Genomic DNA, 24,942 nt, shown 5'->3' with positions numbered 1-24,942 from the left:
ATGTATTTGTTACATCCGACTGGACTGATATTGATATTTATAAGATAAGTGAACATATCGTTATTATCTATTCTATTCATATCTTATAGTTGACCATAGGTCAATTCAATCTCAATTCTGAGTGTTTAGTATTCTAACTGATTGTATTATTTGAGTTCTTTGACTTGTTCGTTACCAGCTTACCCTACGAACTAGCCCATACATACATCTTGGGAACTCAGTAGTATAATTGAGTGGGAGTGTTAATCATAGATATGAACATCTGTAGCTTCTGATGAAGAAGTGAAATGATGGTTTCCGTTTAGTTTGGTTCAAGGTGTTAAATGATAGAGATCTCATTTCAGTAATTCAATTAGTTTACTGAAATATCATTTACAAGGAACTAAGTGTTTTAAGGATAAAATACAATGAGGGGTAAAACGGTATTTTAGTCCTATCTCATTGTAGACCGTCTATAGAGGATTGAGTGACAATTATGGTTTTAACAATGGATAATTAATAGTGTATCTATATTTTTTATAGAGCGTTCTATGAATTCAAGAGTGCAATTCCGAGTCTATAGTGGAGTCACGAGGAATTAATAAGTTGGTAAATTTATTTGTTAGATTTATGATAACTTACTGGAGCTTGATTTCATAGGCCCATGGTCCCCATTGTACCTTGGATAAAATCATATAGATAGTCTCAATTAATTGATTTAATTATCAATTAGAATTATCTAAGTTGACCAGGTCAATTTTGGATAGTTTCACAGAGTTATGTAATTTTGAAATGAAAAGAGAAATTATGGCAGATTTATTAATTAAGATAAATTTGTATCTAAATTAATAAATAAGTTTAAATCAAGGTTCAAATTTTAAATAATTAATTTGATAAAGGATTTAAATGATTATTTAACTAATTAATTCAATAGAAAATAATACAGGCCTTGATTTTAAGTCCAATGGGCTTATAATCAAATGGGAAATTTCACGGGCCTGAAGCCCATGATAATTTCGACCTAGGGCTTTTAAATGACTATTATTTTATTGATTTTTTAATTAAATTAAATGGCCTAATTGAGTCTATAAAAGGAGTGGTTAGAGAGAAGTTAGAAAGATGACAGACACTGATTTTCAGATAGTTTTAGATTCTCTCTAAACACAAGTCCTTTTCTAAGCCTCTTTGTTATTTTCTCTTTTTCTCTCTATATCTATCTCATGTGTTGAGAATTTCCCACACTAGTTAGAGAAACTGAAGGAATGACTCTTTCATTCCGTTGCGTATACTGTAAGTATTCTATTCATTGTTTCTCTTCGAATTCAATTTTAGAAATATGTTTTAGGCTACCTCGTATTAATTTGTTTAATATTAGATATACATAAAAATAAATAAAGATCTTGTATAAATTTTTCCCAATAATGATATCATAACAAAATCGACCTCACCAAGACGTTCTTCGTGCTATGTATTTTAATATTCTTTAAATGAAGAAGTCTCTTATCGGATAACTCATATCTTTAAGTTAAATACAGACTTTTCGCTCTCTTACGAGGTTTATCGTTTTCTTTCATTTACCACAATATCGCTCTTCGACCCTTTAACTTATAATATCTCACAACGTTACCCCTTTCTCTTAAAGATTTTACAAAACCTAAACTCCCATTTTTACCATTTTTATCCATAACTTAGGATCTCATTTTATGTTATTTTTTAAAAGAAGGGAAATTGGACCTTTAAATTATAAAATGGTAAAAATCAACTTTAATTAACTTAAGCTGATTTGGGGGATTGTTTAAATCTCCAAATCCTTAGTTATCTTTGCAAGGCACTATTTCTTTTCATTTCCAAAACTTTACTTCCACTATTTAATTTAATGTGGTACAACCTCATTTGTAAACTTTTTCCCTAAGTTGAGTTTTTGGCAAAAACTCTTAAACTATCATTCACTTATTCTGTGTCATAAGGACGGAAACTAGGCGAAATCCTAGCGTCAAAACTTGTTTTAGGTTAAGAGAACTAACCTCCCAAACATCACGTTTTCGTTAAGGTTCAAAATTACTACTTTTCAGTTTATAGGAAAAATTTTGAAAATTAATTTCTCTTAAACCGTGATATATTTTTTTCTAAAATTTTACAGGGGTCCTTATAAACATCTTAAATAATTTCCTTAAAAATTTCATAATTTTTTGGATGGTAGAACCCATTCAAATATTTAAAGCAATCTGGTTAGTGCCTGCTGCCCATAAGATTTTTCCACATTTTAAGGTAACTTTGAAAATTTATTTCTCTTATACCGTAGCCCAGTTCTTTCTAAAATTTTACAGAAATCTTTATATTTGTTGAAATTAGCTTCCTTCAGAATTTCATAATTTTCAGAGTTATATAACCTGTTCAAAAGTTAAAACAATCTGGGAAGTGCATGCTGCCCAGAAATTTTCCAGATTTACATTACAATGTCAAAAAGTGCATAACGTGGGTTTAAAAAAAATACATTTTTACGATTTTCCAAAGCCTAAAATCAAGTACAAACAAAGAAATATGAAACTACACAATTTTATTTCCTAAAAAGAGGCAGTAGAGTGCAATCTAAACCGTTGGAAGCCAGGCCACGAATTTTTGGCAGCATGCATTTTTACACAAACTTAACAACAACAAGCATTTCTAGCATAACCCTAGCCACATGTATGCATGCAAATCATCAAATAACACAATCTCAACCTTAAGCATAAAATAAGCTCCAAAAACCATTAAAATAACCTATACAACCAGATCTACAAATGTTAAAATAATACTAAAAGAATAACCATATATTTCTACCTTTTGATAGTTCTAGCTTGGAGATGTGTTTCCTTAGCTTCTCAAAACTCCCCAAAATGCTCTACACTCTCAAACCAAACCCCAAAGACCCACATGTATATTTTTAAGAAATAATTAGGATAGAAAGACTTAGATGAGGGACAAGAAAATGCAAACTACAAAGATCTCTTACCTTGGTTCTACTTGATCACTAAAGTGCTCAACCTTTGAGATCCAACTATTACAGCTTCCCATGAACCCTAGAAAACAAGATCAATGCCATGCATGGCTATTAGATCACATGCATGCATAATAAACCCTTAGGGTTTCGGGTTTGAAGAGGAAAATGGAAGAGAAGATGAATGAGGTTTCAAAACTTACACTAGACAAGGTTTCTCTTGAGCTTCTCCCTTCTTCAAAGGGATGAGTGTAGTTGGGTTATGGAGAAAAAGTTGCAGCAATGGAGGATTGTAGAGTTTGGGAGAGGAAAATGGAAGAGAGTTTTTTTTTTAGAGAAAAGAAATTTTGTGAGAGAAAATGATTAGGTCTTCACTTCTGAATAGGGTAAGACTCTTAATCTTCCCCTAGGGTATGTGTCCTAGGCTCTTGAGAGCCCTAGGACCTAGCCTTGCCGCCCACCACTCTCTCTCTCTCCTCCCTTGGAAAAGATCTTTATGACATTTTGTAATTTTTCTTATCTAAAATTCCCTAAATTTTTTCCCTATAGTTTTTAAATCTCTATTCTTAATTAACTAAATTAAATGTGACCCAAAAATAAAAATTTTCACATGTCACATAATTTTGGAATTTTTATTAAATTGACCAAAATGCCCTTAGAGGTCCGAGCAAGAAATTTTGATTCTTATTCCTGATTAATTGGAATTCAAACCTCAATCATTTTTCTTAAATTTATTGGCTTGACTATAAAGTCCTAGTTGCCAAAATATTTTTCTGCCATAGTATTCCCTATTTTACCAAATCCGAGATTTTTCCACTAGCACAGTTTGCCCCTCCGTCCGAGACCAATTTTTCTTTGCATAGGCCTGAACCCTTTACCAGATTATCACAATGGCTATAAAATTCACGAAATAACACAATTTCATATAATATTATTTATCAAAATAATATTCCATACAATTCTTCACCTGCTTGAACCGGCTACTAACGAGTGTTCAAAACTCGAGATGTCACAATACCTAACATTTATAGAAGTTTCGTTCCAGAAACTCAAAATAGATTGGAATATCGCTCCCCCATCTCGGCTTCCATCTCCCAGGTTGCCTCTTCAATGTCGTGGTTACGCCACAACACCATTCCTGAAAGTATTGTCTTGTACGTTAACACCTTGTCTTTCCAATCCAGAATCACAACCAATTTTTCCTCATAGCTTGGCTGAGGATCTAAGCTAAGTTCGTCGTAACTTAGCACATGAGTGGGGTCGTTCACGTACTTCTTCAAGGTTGACACATGTAATACATCATGATCTCTAGAGAACGCAGGCAGAAGAGCTAGTCTGTACGTCGCCTTCCCAATGCGTTCCAGAACCTCAAACAGTCCTATGTACCTAGTGATCAACTTTCCCTTTTTCCCAAACCTCATAGCTCCTCTCAGTGGTGCTATCATTAACAGTACCTTGTCCCCAACTTCAAATTCTTAAGGTCTCCATCGACGATCGACATATTTACGTTGTCGATTTATAAAGGTTTGTTACCTCTGACGGGTTGATCTAATGTCCTCCGTATCTTGGTTTACCTCTTCTGATCCCAAGAATTTCCTCTCATAAGTCTCATGCCAGTGAATTGGAGATTGACACTTTCTTCCATATAGTGCCTCATATGGAGCCATCTTTATCGAGTCATGATAGTTGTTGTTGTAGGCGAACTCAATTAATGGGAGTTTACACTCCACGACCCCTGAAAATCCAGCAAGCAAACTCTCAACATGTCTTCCAAGGTCTGAATTGTTCAATCACTCTGGCCATCTGTCTGTGGATGGAAGGTAGTACTAAACTTGAGTTTAGTTTCCAATCCCATTTCCCGTCATTATCGGACACTATAAGGATGGGAACCCCATGTAATCACACTATCTCAGCAATGTACAAGTCTCCCAACTTATCTACAACTCCTTTGTCTTAATGGGTAAGAAATGAGAGGATTTTTTCAGTCTATCCACAATAACCCAGATTGCATCGTGCCCTTTGAAAGTGTGTGGTAACCCGGTAACAAAGTCCATGGTGAGCATTTCGCATTTCCACTCAAGGATCTCTAGCGCCTGCAATAACCATACTGGTTGCTGATGCTCCTCCTTGGTTTGTTGGCAAGTCAAACAGTATGCCACGTACTCCGCTACATCTCTCTTCATTCCTTCCCACCAAAAGTATATTTTGAGATCTTGATACATCTTAGTGGTTCCCGGATGCATAGCGTAAGGAGTATTATGAGCCTCATAAAAAAATTGTTTCTTGATCTCCTTATCATCAGACACACATATTCTACCCTTGAAGCCCAACACTCCATCTTCTGAGATGTGAAATCCTGGCTGCATATCTTTCGTAGTCTCATCACCAGTCGTTGGATGCAGGGATCTGCAAGTTGTCCCCCTTGGATTGCTTCCATGATCGTGGGTTGCACAGATTACTTTGTTAATCTTCCCACTACTATCTACAAATCCAGGATGGAGATATCAGTTTGTAGTTTTGGGGTATTTCCTTCACCGTTACTTAAGCCATTGGTTGTTGACTCAAAGCGTTAGCTACTTTATTAGCCTTGCCTGGGTGGTATAGTATATCACAATCATAATTGTTCAACAATTCTAACCATATCTGTTGTCACATGTTTAACTCCTTATGGGTGAAGAAATATTTTAGACTCTTATGATCCGTGTATATGTCGCAGTGAATCCTATAGAGATAGTGTCTCCAAATCTTTAACATGAACACTACTACTGCTAGATCCAAATCGTGGATTGGATAGTTTTTCTCCTAGTTTTTCAGTTGTTGGGTGGCCAACACGATCACTTTCCTATGTTGCATTAGTATGGCTTCGAGCCCTTGACCTGATGCATCGCTATAAATAGCATATCGATACCCTTTAGAATGGTGCGTACGGGAACAATCGTTAATCTAGTCTTTAGCTCATGAAAGCTTTGTTCGTACTTGTTCGTCTACTAAAATTTTATGTTCTTTTTGGTTAGTATAGTCACAGGCATCGCTAGTTTTGAAACACCTTCCACAAATCGCTTATAATACCCTATCAGACCCAAAAAATTGTGAACTTCTTGTGCGCTCTTCAGGGATTTCAATTGTTTTAGTACTTTGATTTTGGCTGGATTGACTGCAATTCTATCGCCTGACAGCACATGCCCTAGGAAACTTACTTGAGTCAGCCAAAATGCGCACTTGGAGAATTTGGTATACAACTTTTTCTTGCATAACCGTTGTAAGATCAGGTCCAGGTGCTTGGCGTGTTCTTCCTGGTTTCGTGAGTATACGAGTATATTGTCTATGAACATGATCACAAATTTGTCCAGATACACACCCAGTACCCTATGCATAAGACATCACCACGAACTCGTATTGGCTATACTGAGTTCGCAATGTAGTGTTGGGAATATCTGATTCCATGACCTTCAACTAGTGGTAGCCGGATCTCAAACCGATCATCGAGAATACCAATGCTCACTGCAGTTGATCGAATAGATCATCAATTTTGGGATATGGGTATAAGCTCTTGATCGTCACTTTTTTGAGTTCGCGGTAGTCTATACACATTCTCATGGAGCCGTCTTTCTTTTTCACGAATAGTACCAGGGCTCACCAGGAGAATGACTTGGGTCGTATAAATACTTTATTCAGGTAGTCTTGTAATTATGCTTGTAGTTCTTTGAGCATTGTCGGTGCCATATGATATGGTGTCATTGAAATAGGTGTGGTTCCTGGAATTAACTCGATCTCATACTCGACTTCCCGATCTGGGGTATCCCTAGAAGACCCTCAGGAAACACTTCTAGAAATTTTCACACCACAGCTACCTCCTTCAGTTGTCGCTTAGCCTCTGTATCCTTGTCTATTACGTTTGCCAGGTAGCCGATACATCCATTGTCCAGTAGATTCCTATCCTTCAAGGTGGAGATTATAGCAAAATTCTTCTCGTGGGTTGTTCCTTGGAACATGAACGGTTCTTTCCTAGATGGGTTAAAAGTCACCTTTCTTCGTTTGTAATTCACCACTGCCCTATATTTTGTTAGCCAATCCATACCAAAAACATCATCATACTCATGTAAATCTAAAACTAGCAAATCCACGGTCAACTCCCGACCATCTACCCAGACTAGTACGAATCTAACCCAAGACCGTACCATCATATTTGTAATGACCCAACTAATTCTAAGACTTTGGACCATTAAAAGTACAATACATGGACATTATCCCCAAGAAAACATACATAAGAAACATAAACATTCTTAACTTTATTAAAAACTCTAAGGTAAATGTTGAAATAAATCGGGGTATGGTATGGGATCCCATTGTTTTAAAAATTAAACATAACTTAAATCTTAAATAAATTTGTTACAAAACCAAGTGCGGAAAATACATAGAAAACATAATTAAAAAGACTAAAAACAACGTCGTCCTCGAATCGTTCACGCAGTCCACCAACTCCATTCTTACTCAATACACAACCCCAAGCTGCCAAGAATCCACTACAAGAAAAAACAGTATTCATAACACTTAAAAACTGCTAACCGGGACTATTGATAACACTTCTGAAAATGCTAACATAGCCCCTGTTATTAAAAGTCCAGTCTTTTCTATAACAGTATTTGAATGTTATGTTCGGTGTTATCTTAAACTATTCAATAACACATTTTTAGTTGCTATAATATTCAAATAATAACATTTAAATAGAGTTTTTGGTTATAAATTTGAAGTTTAATCTTATACTTTCTTCATAACACTTTTCAACTGTTACATTTGATTATTTTGATAACATTTTTAGTTTGTTATATTATATAAACCATAACGATTTTTTACGCTTATAATATGTTTTTAAATCATAACATATAGTAATAAAATTGTTACTTTAGTGTGGATAATATATTTTAAATTATTTTTTGATAAGTATACTTATATGGTTTTTTTTAATTAAAAGATTTTCATTATTGTATTTTGATAAACAAAATCAAAATTAATCATAAAATGTAATTCTCAATAGATTGATAAACCATAAGTATTACATTAAACAATAACTAATTCAAACCATGAATGTATCTACTTCATGAGATCTTAGTTCTAACTTAAATTTGAAAGCTTAACATAATAAAATTTTATAATCTTGAACATTTTTTACTTCAAACTAGAGTTTGGATGATGCTATTGTTGCTGATGTTGTAGCTGTTCTTCAGCTTGTTGTGCTTGACTGTGAACCCCAGATGGTGTACTAGTCCTTCGAGGGAACTTGTTCAAACTCTCTGAAAAATAAACAGAGAAAGATAAGCAACAAATATAAAACTGCATGCTAACAAGAATGAAACTATTCTCATAAGAAATATAATCAAAGGTCAATAAGTCTTGGAACCCCTTGTAATCTGGTTTTGGTATCAATAAGTTATTCAAGATACTAGTGTGCATCAGCAATACAAAGACCCATGAACAGATTAATGGTGTATTCAAGAGACCACTGACACTCTTTAACCACAAAATATAACTCACCTTCAAGAAAATCTTTTACACTACCCACAACTTCATTTATTCATTTTTTTTACCTTTTATTGGGTGCCTAACATCTAGCAGAATTTATCAAAAATTTGAGGCTTTCCAAGTCATCATCCTGTAATAGCATGAAGAATTTAGCCGAAATCAGCATCATTATGAAGTGATAAACCAGATATTTCTAGACAAGTTTAGATCTATTTTGTTCCTTTGTTTACTTTTTAGTTTTAGGATATACACAAATAAGATTTAACAATAAATATATCTTAAACAAAGAAAGAAAAGAATTTAAATGTTATAAATTCTATAGATATAGGTGCATCTGTAATTAAACAAAGAAAACTTACAGTAAAAGTAGTTACAGTTCTTTTGGTGCACAGATCCAGCCTCAAGTCCAGATTCCTTTCATGGCAAGATATGTCTCTGAGCATGTGACGAGAATAGACATGTTCAATCTAAAATAATAATTAATTGGAGAAAAACACAAACCTCAGAACTTGATGATGAAAGTTAAATATCATCAACCTGTTTTCTTGTTACAAAATCTACTGTGATCAAGTAAAGACTGCTCAACCTCGACTGAACTGAAGCAACAAAATAAAAGATTAATCAAATAACCTATATCAAAAGTTAACATTACAAAACAGTGGTAGATTTCCCTTTTTTTGCTAGAATAAACATCATAGGTATGCAAACACTAAGACTAAATCCCTCTGAAAGACTTCGATTGGCAGAGAGAATTAAAATTGGAAACAACATATTCCCTCATAAAAAGATCTATTTAAACTATCGAGAATAGTCACATTCACACAAAATCAATATACATAAACTATGTTCCTCAACTGTATAAGCAATTTCAAGTAGTGAAATGCATATCCAAAACACCTGCACAATGTGATTTAGTATGGGAACAAAATAAGGTGTTCAAAAAGTGGTAACAAAAAAGGCTAAACATTTAATACTAACCCGCTTTTGACCCAAGCGCACTGTAAAAGATCGGATGCCATAAATCCTGTCTCCATCAATATCAGGTATATCCTACACATTATTCAACAACAGAAAAAAAAAATTATTTCAACTATGTCTGAGTTTGGTGTGCCCAACCAAGCAGAAAGGGAAAGCACACAACATAGTTCCATGGAAAAAAAACAAAAGTTGATACCTTAAATAATGTTATAACAACTGAGAAGAAGCTCATAAATGCAGTTGCAAAGATGAGAGGCCTTGAGAAGGCAGCTGGCCTTTTAAAGACATGGGTCTAAAAATCAATGCATATTTCAGTACTTGGAATCATTGAAATCTTTTCAATTTAAAAAAAAAATTTATTGAAATCTGAAACGCATTACTATTATAATTTACATGATCATAGTAACAAATGGCTAAAATATGCAACTATTTGGTAAAACAGATACCCAAATAAACATTATTCCTTCCCCTTCTATTTATATGATACATGTTCCTTTTCATTTACATTCTTAATATCTATGTCATGCATGATTTAGTTATTTTTAGTTTATATCCATACAATAAATGGCATAATGAAAACTTATTTTAATTAAAAGACAATCAGCTTTGGGCACAAGAAATAAGAATGTTTGGATCATGCATAGTATGAGTAGAAAGAGACATCCAAAGTTCAACTTGGCTTGCAACAAGAGGAATAGATATAACATAACCTGCATGTGAAGAAAAAAAGCTAGTTGAACAATCACTGCTCGAACTGCGAGAATGCACATTGCTGCAACTAAAGCAAATCTCTTCCATCTCAAAAGGGGCACCTGACATGAAAGGTGTTAAGCTACCAAGTGAGAAACAGATTCTATAAAGTTTCCACCTTAACCTTTTGTCATTATGTGACATAAAACTAAGTATATATTTCAAAATATCCGCTGATAAGGCATTGTATATGAAAAATTCTTAGATTAGGCAAACTCACATTGATTGAATAAGCAGTTCCCAATGCAAAACTGATGAATAGGGCCCAAAATAATGGCCATGACCCAACAATCCATCCAAGGCCAAAACTCTGAAAAATAAAGTGATAGGTAGTCAGAATATTATAGGCTGCAAATACACAATAATAAGTTTACAATATTTTGCACAATACATTAATACAGAAAGCTAATTCCCATACCAGAACAGAAAAGGATGCGACAATCATGACACCAGTTTGAATTGAATATTCCCCTGACGCTAACGGAAGATATGGCTTGTTAACCTGTGATGAAATACGCCATAGATATCTAGAGTTAGACAATCCTTGATGTATCCCATGTAACCATGTAGAATTGTAGATAGTCTCTCTAGAAGAAAAAAAAAATATTAAGGCAAAGAACTAGTAACTGGTGTAGTGACCTTATGCTCAAATGTAAGAATAAAATATATGCATTTTCTTCATTCAAAATTAAGATAATGTAAGACAGTAAGAGCTAAGAGCTACCTTGTCTATATCAATATCATACAACTGATTCAAACCAACAATGTAGATGTTCATTAAGAGGGCAGCTGCAACAGCCTGAATTGAAAAGATCAAATTCATAAGAACAAAATTCATGGTGTGAATTAAAAAAAAAGCAGTTCAAAGTATTTTAAGCTTCACCTCCAACATCCCAGCAAAAAATAATGGTGAAAAGTCTGTAAGCTTCTCGACTGCAAGTAGGGAAACTGAGACTATGCTCAATGCCTGCTTCTAGAAAAAATAGGATGAGTCTCCAAAAATTGATAGGAAACAATATTATCAATAAATTGAAGTTTAAATGAATGAGATTAATATAATGACTATTCTGGGACTGCCCCGCTAAATTTAAATAACCTACCGTGCCTATGACTGTATGTGGCCGAGAAAACCTATAGAAAGCATCCAAGGAATCTTTAACGGAGTTCAAAACATTTTTTGGCTCCGATTCAAGAGGTTGTCCATCAGCAACATTAACCAGGAATCTTTTATTTGGTCTCTAGTAGGATATAGATGTTTCAATGCAATGCTTCAATGAACTGGGTTGTAACCCAGCACAACAATGTTTTTCTCTCACATTTTCGCAAAAAAAAAAAAAAGAGCATAAAAATGGAAATAAAATTAATTTAGATTTTTTTTTAGAGTTTAAATCAGCAAGTTTTTATATTACTTCAAAAGAAAAAAAAGTCAACAAACTAACAATCAATCAGATATGGAAATAAGGGGAAACTAACAAATTAACTACTTTCCTATACTTATATTTCAAACAAAAATCAATAATGAGAAAGAACTGTTCAACAAACAACAATCAATCTAAAAGTCTTGACCTTTTTATGAAGAATATAGTTTTGGTTGTTCCAAGTCAGGAACCAAATAATGCATGACAAATAAATTTTCCATGGTAATTATTAACATATTTTGTATGATTTGTGAAATCTGTTGAATGTGTTTTCAGTCATGAAGTGGGATTTTTCTGATAAAGTATGTGGAGATTCTCCCCTACCAAGGTGGATGGAACCTGAATATTTTTTAAGGAAATGCAAAAGAAATGGCTGAAGCCCTTAAGAGAGCTAAAGGTTTTAAATCTAAAGATCCCTTTTTCATGATTTGCATGCGACCATCATTTGTTGGAACTAAGCTTAATATGGTAATTAATTATATGCTTCCTACAAGTTCAATTGAAATATACTCACATAAAAAATGTTTTTCATATTGACTTTATTCTTTTTAATCTTTTGCCAAGATTATACCATCTGTCTTTGAAAAACATTACCTCCTTAGTACTAGTAAGCATCAAGATGTGATCCTTAAGGTTCAGGATGGAAGGACCTGGTCTGTGAAATACTATTTCAGATCGCATGGCAGGTCTCCAAAAACCAGATTTGAGGGTGGTTGGAAGGCATTTGCTGAAGACAATAATTTGAAATTAGGTGATGTTTGTGCCTTTGTTTTGAGAAAGAGTACGGGGATAATGTTGTTTGAAGTCATTATTTTTTGTGAAAATGGAGTAACAAATTCCCCTATGTTACCAGGTAAACATGAGCTCTACTTATTCTATAATAATATTATTGTTGTCCTGATATCATTCCCTAAATAACTTTTCTTTATGAGGCTGTAGAACTTAATGTCATGACAAAAGAAAGTCGATCAAGTAAAGTAGAATCTTGTAGCACCATGAAGGAGCAAGTTCTTGAAAGAGCAAGTTGTTCTCAAACTAAAAGGCCATCCTTCACAGTCACTATGCGTGCAGTGTATACAACTGGCCGTTGTAATTTTGTAAGTTTTCCAGTTTATACATGTTAAATTATCCGTTTCTTTTTACTCATAAAGTCGGCATCTATTTCCATAGCATATATTTTCTGTCTTCCTCGATGATCAGATTTGTTTAATATTTTCTGTGTTCTTGTTTTTCATTTGGTCAGTGCTTACCATACAAGTTTGTGGAGAAGTACATTACTAAGAAAGAATGTGAGGTAAGGCTTTGGGTTTCAGATGGTAGATCTTGGTTTGTCCAATTAAGGGTGAGGCAAAGAAATGTGTTACCCAGAGCTGAATTGTTAAGCCATGGCTGGAAAGTATTCGCACTGGACAATAGTCTGCGAGCGGGTGATATTTGCACATTTGAACTTACTAACAATGGCAATGAAATTTCATTTAAAGTTTCCATTGTTAAGATAGCTGATGATGCATGTAACAAGCAAGGTGAGAAATGCTCTTAACTAATATAATTGAATGCAATAGTTATGGTTATAGTATTGACTTACTTACAAGTGTTGTTTTCAGTTGCAAATAAAAGAAGAACAACTACACCATCCAAGCGAAAGTGAAATCCTTGTGTGACAGTTGAATCTTCTTTTAATTATGATAAAGCCAACATGATTCCACAGAACCTGATTGCAAAGATAGAACAAGAGAAAATTAAAGTTGAACCTTCAGGTATGCTATGAGACTATGATTCAAGAATAATGTTCAACATTCTTAAGCAAAGTCAGCTTACATTTTGTTTATAAATTAAATGCAGACAGCTTTATGAAGCTGATATCTGAAGCAAATACTGGTAATCAAGGTACTTGTAAGAAGCCTTAATCTTCTGGACTTAGCAGAGCTTCTGAAGCAGCCAGCCAATTCTTCTCAAAAAATCCTTACTTCCAAGTGATTTTGCGATTAAATCACGTGCTTGGATGTGTACTGGTTTGTCCAAACGTTGCTTCTACTGTTATATATTTCATTAATAAATGCATACTAATTTGTATCAAAATTGTTTTTGAGTACTTGAAATGAAAGTTAAATATCAATGCTTTTTTGTGCAGCATATTCCATGTACTTTTGGAGTGCATTATTTTGAGGAAAAGACACAAACTGTGATGCTTTGGGTTGGTGAGAAATATTGGTATGTGAAGTTATTGGCTTATAAATTAGATTATAAATTTTCTGCTGGGTGGGCAGCATTTGCAAAAGGGAACTCTCTTCAGCCAAGAGATGTATGCATCTTTGAGCTAATGAAGAGAAATCAATATGAGATGAAAGTTTATATATTTAGACAAAGTGGTTTGGCTCAAGAGTAGTAACTGTTGTAATTATGCAAATCTATGAATGAGTAGTTTCAATTTTATCCCTTCCCCTGTTTCTCAAATATGATCCTTATTAATTTTTACTGCTTTTTGATTCGAACTATCATTTATTTGCTTGTCTTTCCTTTTCCCATAACAAGCTCAAATACATTACTAAATACAGTAAAATTCACATCAGCCAACAATCTGTATTATCAAATACAGCAGCCACAAGGAAGATAATGACATTCTACCAAAAGCAATTTCAAGTTAAGAAATTCAATCAATCTTTTATTCTCCTAAAAGAAATACCGTTGAAAAGGGACTGAGAGAGAGACCTAACAGAACCTTGAAAAGGAATGCTTGAAACAGATATGGCTATAGTAATATCAGATATGCCTGAAGCAAATTCAGTCATGAAAAGACAAAACTCCCACCATCAGAACTCGGGACCAAATTGTTTGAAATATAATCTTCTCAACTAAATCACAACCAAACTAACAATGAAAGAAGCAGAGTTACCAATCCTAATAACCCAATACCCAACATCAAATTATGTAGTAAACACTCTGAAATAACTATCCGAGCAAACAGTTTCAAATTTTCAATCTCCCCCAAATATAAATAAAGTCCCAAAGCTTTCATTTTTAGCAATACAACAGAGCCAAATCCAGAAGAAATGAAAACCCAACAAATCAAATGAAAGTACCTCATGGAAGTTGCAAACAGGAACTTTCTCAGTTGTTCTCTTGCCCAGAGAGCAATCAATATCAGCTGCTGTATTAATAATACATTACTAAAATACAGTAAAATATGATGAAAAAGAAAGTAATGGTATCGTACCTTAAAAAGACGTAAGCAGAGGAGAATACAAGTCGTGGTAAGTTGAAGAACTTCAGATAGTCGACGTGATGTACAGCCTGCGATACAGCCGTTGTGTGCTCCGGAAGCTCGTACCGACGTCGTGAGGTAGAGATAGATGAGATGAGATGAGAGTGAGAGAGGATAAGTGTGTGAGAGAGTGTGAATGGAGGAGAATACAGAGTGCAAGAAAGAGAGGCAGACAGGCGGCAATGGAGGCTGAGAGAAATTGTTTGGGTATCTTAGGTCTAGGGATTAAATTATGGCTGAGAGAAATTAGACCCAATTTTTTCATTTGGCGCCAAAATATTTGTTCCGTGTTTTTTTTTAATCATCTATCAATAGCACTTTTAAATATATGTTATATTTTAATGTAATATATACTAAAAATTGTTGTAGTGATCCTTCCGCCGCCATAACTATTTTCCTGCATACATAAAAGTAAAGAAATGAGCCTAATGCTCAGCAAGGAAAATCTACTAGAAACATAAAACATACACATAAACTATATCATAAACATATACTATAAACATATGACATATACTACTACAATGGTCATTATACTACTTGGGGCTTGTAAACTAAACAAGTAATATGCTTAATAGATTGGTGGGGTCTTGCTAGCTAAGCAAGTCATATGCCCATAATTTATTGGGGCTTGTTAGCTATACAAGTCATATGCCCAAGGTCTATCAATATACATAATATAACATTACATAACATAGCATAACATAACATAAGATAACATATAAACATATAAAATTCTATCCTATTTTCCTTACCAATACCGGGATATGAGAACAAGGACAGGATTTGGAACGCTCCTAAAAACCAACAATGAGAAGGTGAGTATTTCTAAAAGAAGGAGATGAAAAAGAAATGAACTAAACCACCAAGAAGAAGAGATTACTGAAAGGAAACCTTAAGTCTAAAGAACTTAAATACCTAACCAAGATAATGAAAAATAATGAGTCAGGATTTGAGTAAAGAAAACTATAAGAAACTAATGAAACATACAGAAATGAACTAGGAATAGGAATACCTTTGAATGTACTAGGGCCGAACTACACCTCATTATCGAAAAACACACTATTAACCTTACTTCCCAAGTGTTTTTAAAGCTTAAAATGATAAAGCTTATAACCCAACCCAAGTGTTTATCACTCTAAAGTAAACCTAGCAGCTTGAAGGCTCTGAACACATCTTGAAGAATGAGAGAAATGGCTGGGTACTAGGTCCTATTTATAGAGTTTCAAGGAGTGTAAAGATCTTCTTTTAGCTTGAATAAAAATAATGAATGTTACTTGAAAAATATTTGAATATTCGTTTAACAGAGGCTTAAGACTCGATCAAAAGGTTCAGAGGCTTATCAAGAGGTTAAGGAATAAAATGAGCTCGGTTTAAAAAATATTTGAAATATTTGCCCTAGGGCTGATATATCCCCCATAGTAGGTGATATATCGGCTGGGCTTGTATCCCGAGGCTTGTCGATGTGTTTGTGCAAAGTTATGTGTTTTTCGTATTCCTCATGTGGCGATATATAGCCCATAGAGCTGTGATATATTGGCATACACTGAAATATTATACACGTAATTGCACTTTTTCAGCCTATTTTGAATTCAGTAAACAACTTTGACTGAGTCATATAACGATTTCAAAGCTGCTGGCAGGCAGGTTCTGGGGTTTTCAAATATTTCTCTTATAAAACTATTCATCAAAAATGCTTAATTTCTCAATAAACATGCACCCGAAAATTGTCATGATCTTATTGGTTTCATCTAAACCTTATAGTATAATAAATAACATCTTTATAATAGGCTATATTTATCAAACCTTATGTTATAATTAATTTTCTTATACTATAGGTTAAACTTATAAAATCTATAAGTGTTGCTATGAGTGTTCAACTAAGTCCCGGCTTGAACCAAAATCCACAGTAATAAGCACACTATAACTACTACTAGCTACTACTATTACTACTACTATCTAACTAGTTAAGTAAAATTCTTGGACTCTACAATATCCTTCCCCAAAGGTAAGGATACACCACATACATTTTCCATAGGCTCAGGATTCCTATCTATCTTATCATCATAAGATGCAGCGATAAAAGAATAGGATGCAGTAGTGTACATCAATACATATGTTGAGTTATTAGCCACAAAAAGCTGATCTGACACCATGTCAAAAGTCCCAGCTCCTTTATCACCATGGGTGAGTGCATAAACTCATGGTGTAGTTCGTATTGGCTTTGGTTGGTCATCTCCTCCCTTCTGACCATGAGTCGGGCAATGCCTGGAGAAATGTCCCAGCTTTCCATAAGTGAAGCAGTTGCTACTGTTGCACTCGCCTGGGTGGAATCGATTGCATTTGTTGCATTGCAAACAATAGTCGTTTTCTCTCCTTGGATGGTTTTTGAAGTTCGAACTTCATCTTGGTTGCTCCATCCTTCGTTTATTATTTCCACCACTGGGAAACCAAGAGTTTCCTAAAGTATTGGTATTCCCCACACTTCTATTTCCTCTGGATGCGAACCTTCCAGAAGGGCCACTCTAGTTACTAGAGTACCTTCCCCGATCATTGGAGACATGTGCTCGTTCTTCTCTCTTACCAACCATGACTCTTGGAGAATTACTCGCTCCATGACTTCATCATAAGTATCCGGGCTGGTCTTCCTGGTATCCACGAACTGAGCTATCTCTCTTTTCATTCAAGAATTTGCGTACCCGTTGGCTTCACTGTTTACCAAATTTGAAGCAAATCTTGAGAGTTGGTCAAACTTGCACATGTACTCCTGTATGCTAGATGACCCTTGGACAAGGTTGGTGAACTCAACCACCTTCTGATCTATCACCGTCTGGTTGTAGTACTTGGCATTGAACAGGGTCAGGAATTCTATCCATTCCATCTGTGCAACATCACGACCCTTCCTAGAAATATCCCAACAAATGTGAGTGTCCTTCCTCAACATATACACTGCACATATTACCTTTACCCTTTTGGTAGACACCACAAAGTCTAAGATTCTCTCCAGCATGCTAACATTCTTCGGCCATCAGGGAGTCCGAAGTCCCTTCAAACATGGGTGGATTTTTTCTGCTAAACCGTTCTGAGATCGATTTTGACAGTTTTTCTCTTGGTGCATCCCTAACAGATTTGCACCCACCAGTGGGTCTTCTGGCGCCAAGAATTCCTGTTGTTTGGGAATGTCTTCCTGGGGTGCTGGGGGTGCGGGGTTGTGTGGCACTTCCGAGAATCTCCTCATCAACGCTTCAAACATCTGAGCGTTTCTTGCATTCTTCTCTTGCATAGTCCTTATCAAATCCTCTATCTGAGTTGCTAGATTTGGTTATGGCTGTACCCTTTGTCCTTGGCCTCTCCCTCAGCCTCGACCCCTTCCTCTGCCTCAGCCACGACCAGCCTTTTGGTCAACAGCTACTCTCTTGGCTGTGTCTGGTGGGTTAACAGATTAACTTCCCCTAGCTCGGGTGTTAGGCACCATCACGAATTTCTATACAACAATGTTTAAAACATTTTAGTACACTAGTTTCCCATACACAAATGAGAAAGGAAAAGAAAAGAATTCACAACTATTTTACTCAAAAAAGGTAAATAATCATTCAGGGGTATGACCTAGCAATACAAAATGATCATGAAAGATCATGCTATAAGGTTTTAGTTAGCAGAACGATAAATACAAAAAGAAGAGAACCCTAGCTACACATCGGGTTTCTACATCTACCTGCTACAACTACACAAAAGCCCTACAACCTAGTAGGTTTTCCAAGTCTTTACAAAAAGTATCAACAAGACCCTCACAACATAACCTAATCTAGGATATCCATTAACATATCCAGCTTTCTGTCAGTATCCTCGTTAGTCTGCTTAGGATCCTCCTCGGGATCTATCGCCCTGCCTCGATGTATGCTATCAACCACGGAGATAGGCCAATCCATGGCCCAAACGCTAGCTCGATCTGTACACGGAAGTCATCCCATGGGTCTCGAACCAGCCACCAACATCTGTGACAGAACCATATCTGTGCTGAGCCTCTCGGAAAAGTGCTGGCATATCGCACTCTCTGTCACTCGGGTGTGATGGCTCTATCAAAGACTTCTAGCATGTAATGCATCCATTTCCAAATGATACGGCGATGCCATTGATCGTACTCCAAGGGTCGAGGATACTCATCGTTAAAGATTCTATAGTAATCGATAGGGATCATGGGTAGGTTCTCTATCACATGTCACCTGTCTCAGGTATATCAGCCATAACCTACAATTTATAGAATTGAGGTAAATAAAAGAAAGTAGAGGAAATAGATATGAAAAGATTGTAATTACAGTAAGTGTAAGTCTATCTTGCAAAATGTACATATGGGTTTGTCTACTGAACTAGTTTAGCCCGGTGCCAACTCAAGCTCTGATACCACTGGTAACGACCCAAAACATACGAAACCAAAAACATGCGATAATTTAAACTTTTACTTTAAATCAATGTACCAAAAATTCATATAAATTTTTTTTTTAAGAAAAGACTGTGCGAGCACACTTTTAGTTTAGCAGATAGAATTATAACTACTCCTCCACAGAGTTATAGAAAAACAAATGTCATAAAAGAAATAAGAAGCTCCCAGCTTTTTCTTTTCAAAATGGTGTTCCATCAAAAACCTCCCCAGGTCAGACTACATGTACATATCCGCGAGCAGACTCTGGCGCTCACTACTCCACTTTGCTTTTGCACTTACCTACAACATGAAACAACTAGGTAAGAAAAAACGCTTAGTAAGAATAACCTTACAACACAAGTATACTAATCCCAGTAACGAGTCGACCTAAGGTAGATATCAATACCGGTCATTAGGGTATTGGATAAGGTCCAACTATATCATACAATTCTCAATAATAGCCACAACAAAAAATCAAGCACTTTGGTTGCACCCAACAACCTATTTCCATACATATCATAACAACCTGCACTCAGAAAATGTCAAACATTCAAGATATATAGCCATATCATAAATAAGTACTCCGGTTGTTTCTAACAACCAAGTTCACACATATCACAATAACTTGCACCCAGAAAATTCTCAGAACATTCAAGATATATAACACATATCATAACTAATCAATAGATTAATAGTAAAGGATTCGGGCATCAACCCGGTTCCAACATTTATGTCCTGGCTCCAACCCAATCTATATTACCATTGTCCTTGCTCTAACCCGAACTATATTTTTAGCAGGCCTTGGCTCTAACCCGGACTATATTTTTACCATGTCCTGGCTCCAACCCGGACTATGTTACGCTAAGGTTCTGGCTCCAACCTTAACCTACTTACCATTTAGCCGTAGAATGAAAAATCATTGCAAGAGTAGGTATTAAGCATACCCTGATCTTAATGACCCAAACAAAACTAGTGTAATCTACTACTACAAGAACACACTAGTATATTCATGTTGTAGTCAGGAAAGAGAAAGGCTAACTTACTTGGAGTCCTTAGCTCCCAGCTGGATCTTTAACAACGCTATTCATTTTCCCTGTTGCGGTTATTATAATTAAAACAGTGTACATGGATTAAACTATGGCATATTCTTAGAGTTAATATTCTACGATAGCTACATGAAATAAATACTTAGAGACTCTATACTACAGCCTCTTATACACTTCACAGGCTGGATTTTTGTTCCAGTCTTTATTGTATCATAAAAAAATTGGCCTCACCGCAACACGCTCTTTGTGTTGTGCATTTTAATATTCTTTGAATAAAGAACTCTCTTATAGGATAACCAATATTTTGGCTTAAGAAAAAGGAGTTCTCATTACAACAAAAAGGGTCTTTAGGGGCGATGGTTGCCAAAAGTCGCCGCTGATAGTTATTAGCGGCGACATATCACTGCTAACATGTCATCGCTAATATTTCGACGCTAATGTCGATTATTAGCGACGACAAAAAAGTCGCCGCTAATATTGAGTATTAGCGGCGAAAGTTTCGCCTCTAATAAATTGAATGTCGCCCCTAATAATCATGATTCCCAGATCATATTTCGCCCCTAATAATATAATATTAGTAGCGACATTGATAGTATTAGTGGCGATATTTGTCGCCCCTAATACTTTTATATAATTAAAAAATTAAATATGCATATAAATAATAATATTAAAATGATTTATGCATAAAATTAATAATTTATTCAAATTACAAAACTAATACAATATTATCCAAATTAAATATCCATACAATAGTATATTAATTAAAAGTTATTATTTAATACGATAATATATAATACATCTCAACCCTCACTGTCCTCCATATTGTCCCCATTTTCTGGTGCCTATGGTATGTGCGAAGGCATCGACCACTGATACATATATGGTTGGGTTGAAGGTTTAGATGGCAAAGTTGGTGCTGGCGTGTCGGGATGGCCTGGTGAAGGCTGAGAAGCCGAAGCTTGAGAGGTGTCTTGTGTCTGAGTCTTAGAAGACGAGCCTACATACTTCTCAAAAAATTGCTGATATGTATTATGCATCTCAACGTTTGCTGTCGAACATTTTTCAGGTGGAAGATGCTAATACACATACAGAAGTTGCTCATTCATGACCTTCACAATATCAATCAACTCACGTATTTCCTCAGTAGACTATTGAGGTAGTGTGATTACTCCATTTTAGTGTCGTTTTAGGATGTGTTTTTGTGGTAATCTTGAGTCTTTTTGTTTGTTTTGTGCAAGATTACGCTTGTGTTTGTCTTTGTTGTAGGTCGGTGCTTTGGATCATGAGCTAAACGTGAAAAGAAGAGAAAATGGAGGGAAAATGGAGCTTTTGGTGATTGTTCGACTCAAAATAGCGTTAAGGATAAGTTACAAGAAGTTTTGATGAAGGAAGAATTTCAAAATGTCAAAATCTGAAGAAAAAAAAATAGAATTAGAGTCGCGGCATGGGATTAAGGGCCGCGACTCTAGCAAAGTCAGAGGCTGCATAACCTGCTTAAAGGAATTAGGGTCACGAGTTGGTAAAGAGAGTCGCGGCGTGAGAAGAAACAGAGGAAAATCCAAGAGGCGCATGGAGAGGTAGGTCTCGATCTGGGTTAAAAGGGTCGCGGCGCCTACAGATTATGATGAAGGCTGAAGTGCCTAAAAAAGACAGTCCATGACCTAAGAAGGGCCAAGTCGCGGCCCACCTTTGGAAAAATAGAGGGATATGGTTTTTATTTTATATAAATTCAGACTTTAGGTTTTAACTAGGTTTAGGTCAGATTTCTAATTAAGAATTTAGAGAGCGATTCTGATTCTGAGACATTGTTTTCTACAATTTCATATTTTTATTTGTTCTTCAAGCTTTTGAATTTTATGTTTCTGAATAATTATTTTGTTGTTTTAGTCATGTCTGATATGAACTAAATCCTTTATCCAGAGGTTAATGTAGTCGCTTGAATTTATATTTAATTTTATTATGATGTTCTATTGATTCTTCTACTTTATTCTAATCTATATAATGTTTGCTTAATGCTAGTAAATACCTGATCAATATTTGCTTGATTTATGATTTTGATTCAAAATTCAAAAGATGGGAATTGAATATGTTATCGTTATATAGACATAGGTTACATATTGGACGAAAGTACTTATATGGCTTGTATAACAATTAGGTTTCTATGTTTAATCTCTGCTATGTGTTTAAGTTTATCACAAATATGTAGACAACCTGCATATAGGTTGAGATCTTATATCTAGAGAAAGAATAAGAATCGATTTTTGTTAACCTGCTATTAGAATAGGAAGAAGAGATTTATAACTCATTATTAAAATTAATAGAATGAAAAGTTGATGAAGTTCATACCCTAGGTTTTTAATTATTGAATCAATCTTTATTATTGCAACGTTTATTTCAATTTTAAATCTTAGTTTAAAAATCACTCTATTTTCGACAACCAAATCGAATTTTTAAGAAATTATTGGTAATTGGTTGATAGTCCTTGTGGGAACGATAATTTACTTACTATTTTATTACTTGAATCGATTGTGTATACTTGCACATCATATTTTACCGATCATGTTTTTGGCGCTGTTGCCGGGGACTAATATCCAATATCAAAATTAATTGTTTTTTGTTGTACTTCGGTTTTTTACTTTTAGTACTCATTCAGATTCTGACTGTATTGTGTTTTAGGAATTATTGGTATATGCGAGGAAGTAGACAAAAGGAACTTATACCGGTAGATCTTGAAATTGAAAGAACGTGCAGACAAAACCGAAAGATAAAAAAAAGGTTGGATTTCGCCATGGCTGAGAATCAAGGAAATGTAGCAAACAATGCTGCTAATGTTAATAATATCCCAAATATTGCAGAGGTTTCAGTGGAGCGAGGACCAAGGACGCTTAGAGACTATGTACTTCCTACTATCATAGAGCGCATCCATGCATCATACACCCCACTATTGCTGCAAATAATTTCGAGATTAAGCCAACAATATTACAAATGGTGCAGTCAACTGTTTAGTTTGGGGGGTTGCCCATGGAAGAACCTAATTGTCACATAGCCAATTTCTTGGAGTTATGTGCAACATTTAAGATGAATGGAGTGAGTGATGATGTAATTAGACTTAGACTATTTCCACTCTCTCTATGAGACCGAGCAAAGAGTTGGCTAATTTCACTGCAAGCTAATTCTATTACAACATGGGAGGAGTTAGCCCAGAAGTTCTTAGCAAAGTTTTTCCCTCCAGCAAAAGCTGCAAAGTTGAGAGGGGAAATTAATAATTTCTACTAGACAGAAGGGAAATCGTTGTATGATGCATGGGAAAGATTTAAAGAGTTGTCAAGGAAGTTCCCACATCATGGTATAGAGAAATGGATGCCAGTCCATAATTTTTATAATGGGTTGAATGGCACTACTCGTACCATGATAGATGTTATAGCAGGAGAGGAGTTCATGAGAAATAGTGCTAATGAGGCATATGAATGGCTAGAGGAGATGGCAATGAATAACTTCCAGTGGCTAACTGAAAGGGGAAAAATAAAGAAGGTTGTTAGTATGATTGAATAGGATACTATTTCCATGCTTACAACGCAAGTGGTGGCTTTAACGAAGCAGTTACAACAGAGCAACTTGTCAGCCCAAAACCATGCAAGTTCAAAGTTTATGTGGGGCATGTGGGAGTGCTCATCCATTAAATCAGTGTCCTACCATTGATATGAATAATATACCTATGGAACAAGTCCAAGCTATAGGAAATTTTCAAAGACCAACCCACAACCCCTTTTTGATGTCATATAACCAAGGGTGGAGGAATCACCCTAATTTCTCATGGATGAATAATCAAGTGGCACAACATCCTTTCCCTCAAAGTCAACAACAATACCCAACTCCACATCCACAATCACATCAGACAACACATAAGAAACAATCTGATGTTATGAACCAGTTCATGACAAAAACTAGGGCATCTATCAGGAATTTGGAGACTCAATTAGGGCAGTTAGATACTTTGATGACAAGCCGTGCTCAAGGGAACTTACCAAGAATTACTGAGGTAAACCCAAAAGAGCAAGGCAATGCAATATCCTTGGGGAGTGGTAAGGAGTTAAAAGAGCCAAAAGTGGCTGATAAGGAGAAGGAAGTGAGCGGGTCAAATGTTACTGAGAACTTACAAAAAAAGCCAGAAATAAGCATAGATCACCATGTAAAGATACCATACCCTTAGAGGCTTCAAAAGAATAAGCTTGATAAGTAGTTTTCTAAGTTTTTGGATATCTTTTAAAAGCTACACATCAATATCCCATTTGTTGAGGCACTTGAACAAATGTCAAGTTATGTTAAGTTTATGAAATAAATTTTGTCAAAGAAAAGAAAGCTGGGGGGTTATGAGGCAGTGGCACTTACTGACGAGTGTAGTGTGATACTTCAAAAGAAACTACCTTCCAAGCTTATAGATCCTAGTAGTTTCAATTTCCCATGTTCTATAGGGGGTTCAATAGAAACAAAGGCTTTATGTGATTTAGGGGCCAGTGTGAGTTTAATGACTCTCTCAATCTTTTGAAAGTTTAATTTGGGAGAAGCTCTTGTCTTTGCAGATGGCAGATCGATCA

The 24,942-nt window shown here is 35.3% G+C and overlaps 2 protein-coding genes, 1 long non-coding RNA gene, 1 other non-coding gene and 1 pseudogene across 4 annotated transcripts; 1 reads left to right on the top strand and 4 right to left on the bottom strand.

Annotated features, from left to right (window-relative positions):
• Positions 1-4,005: 4,005 nt before the first annotated feature.
• On the bottom strand, positions 4,006-4,401 carry LOC133825432 (uncharacterized). The gene has a single exon (XM_062258373.1). The coding sequence runs from the start codon at positions 4,399-4,401 to the stop codon at positions 4,006-4,008; it is 396 nt and encodes a 131-aa protein (XP_062114357.1).
• A 3,589-nt stretch (positions 4,402-7,990) lies between these two features.
• Positions 7,991-8,944, bottom strand: LOC133821543 (uncharacterized). Its single transcript, XR_009887659.1, has 3 exons — positions 8,836-8,944; positions 8,542-8,606; positions 7,991-8,247 (listed from the first exon to the last, which is right to left on the bottom strand). It is a non-coding gene; the product is annotated as an uncharacterized LOC133821543 (long non-coding RNA).
• Positions 8,945-8,998: 54 nt separating this feature from the next.
• On the bottom strand, positions 8,999-11,529 carry LOC133825431 (homogentisate phytyltransferase 1, chloroplastic-like; annotated as a pseudogene).
• Positions 11,530-11,991: 462 nt separating this feature from the next.
• Positions 11,992-14,008, top strand: LOC133825430 (putative B3 domain-containing protein REM15). The gene is made up of 7 exons (XM_062258372.1): positions 11,992-12,090; positions 12,187-12,475; positions 12,562-12,719; positions 12,866-13,145; positions 13,314-13,379; positions 13,465-13,509; positions 13,863-14,008. The coding sequence occupies exons 1-7, from the start codon at positions 11,992-11,994 to the stop codon at positions 14,006-14,008; spliced, it is 1,083 nt and encodes a 360-aa protein (XP_062114356.1).
• Positions 14,009-23,590: 9,582 nt separating this feature from the next.
• On the bottom strand, positions 23,591-23,697 carry LOC133828353 (small nucleolar RNA R71). The gene has a single exon (XR_009890978.1). It is a non-coding gene; the product is annotated as a small nucleolar RNA R71 (small nucleolar RNA).
• Between the last annotated feature and the right edge of the window lie 1,245 nt (positions 23,698-24,942).

The sequence above is a fragment of the Humulus lupulus genome, chromosome 3 (genome assembly GCF_963169125.1).
Source record: "Humulus lupulus chromosome 3, drHumLupu1.1, whole genome shotgun sequence".
Classification (NCBI taxonomy): domain Eukaryota; kingdom Viridiplantae; phylum Streptophyta; class Magnoliopsida; order Rosales; family Cannabaceae; genus Humulus; species Humulus lupulus.
The sequence above is the reverse complement of the archived record's forward strand: the minus strand, read 5'-3'. Positions and strand labels throughout refer to the sequence as shown.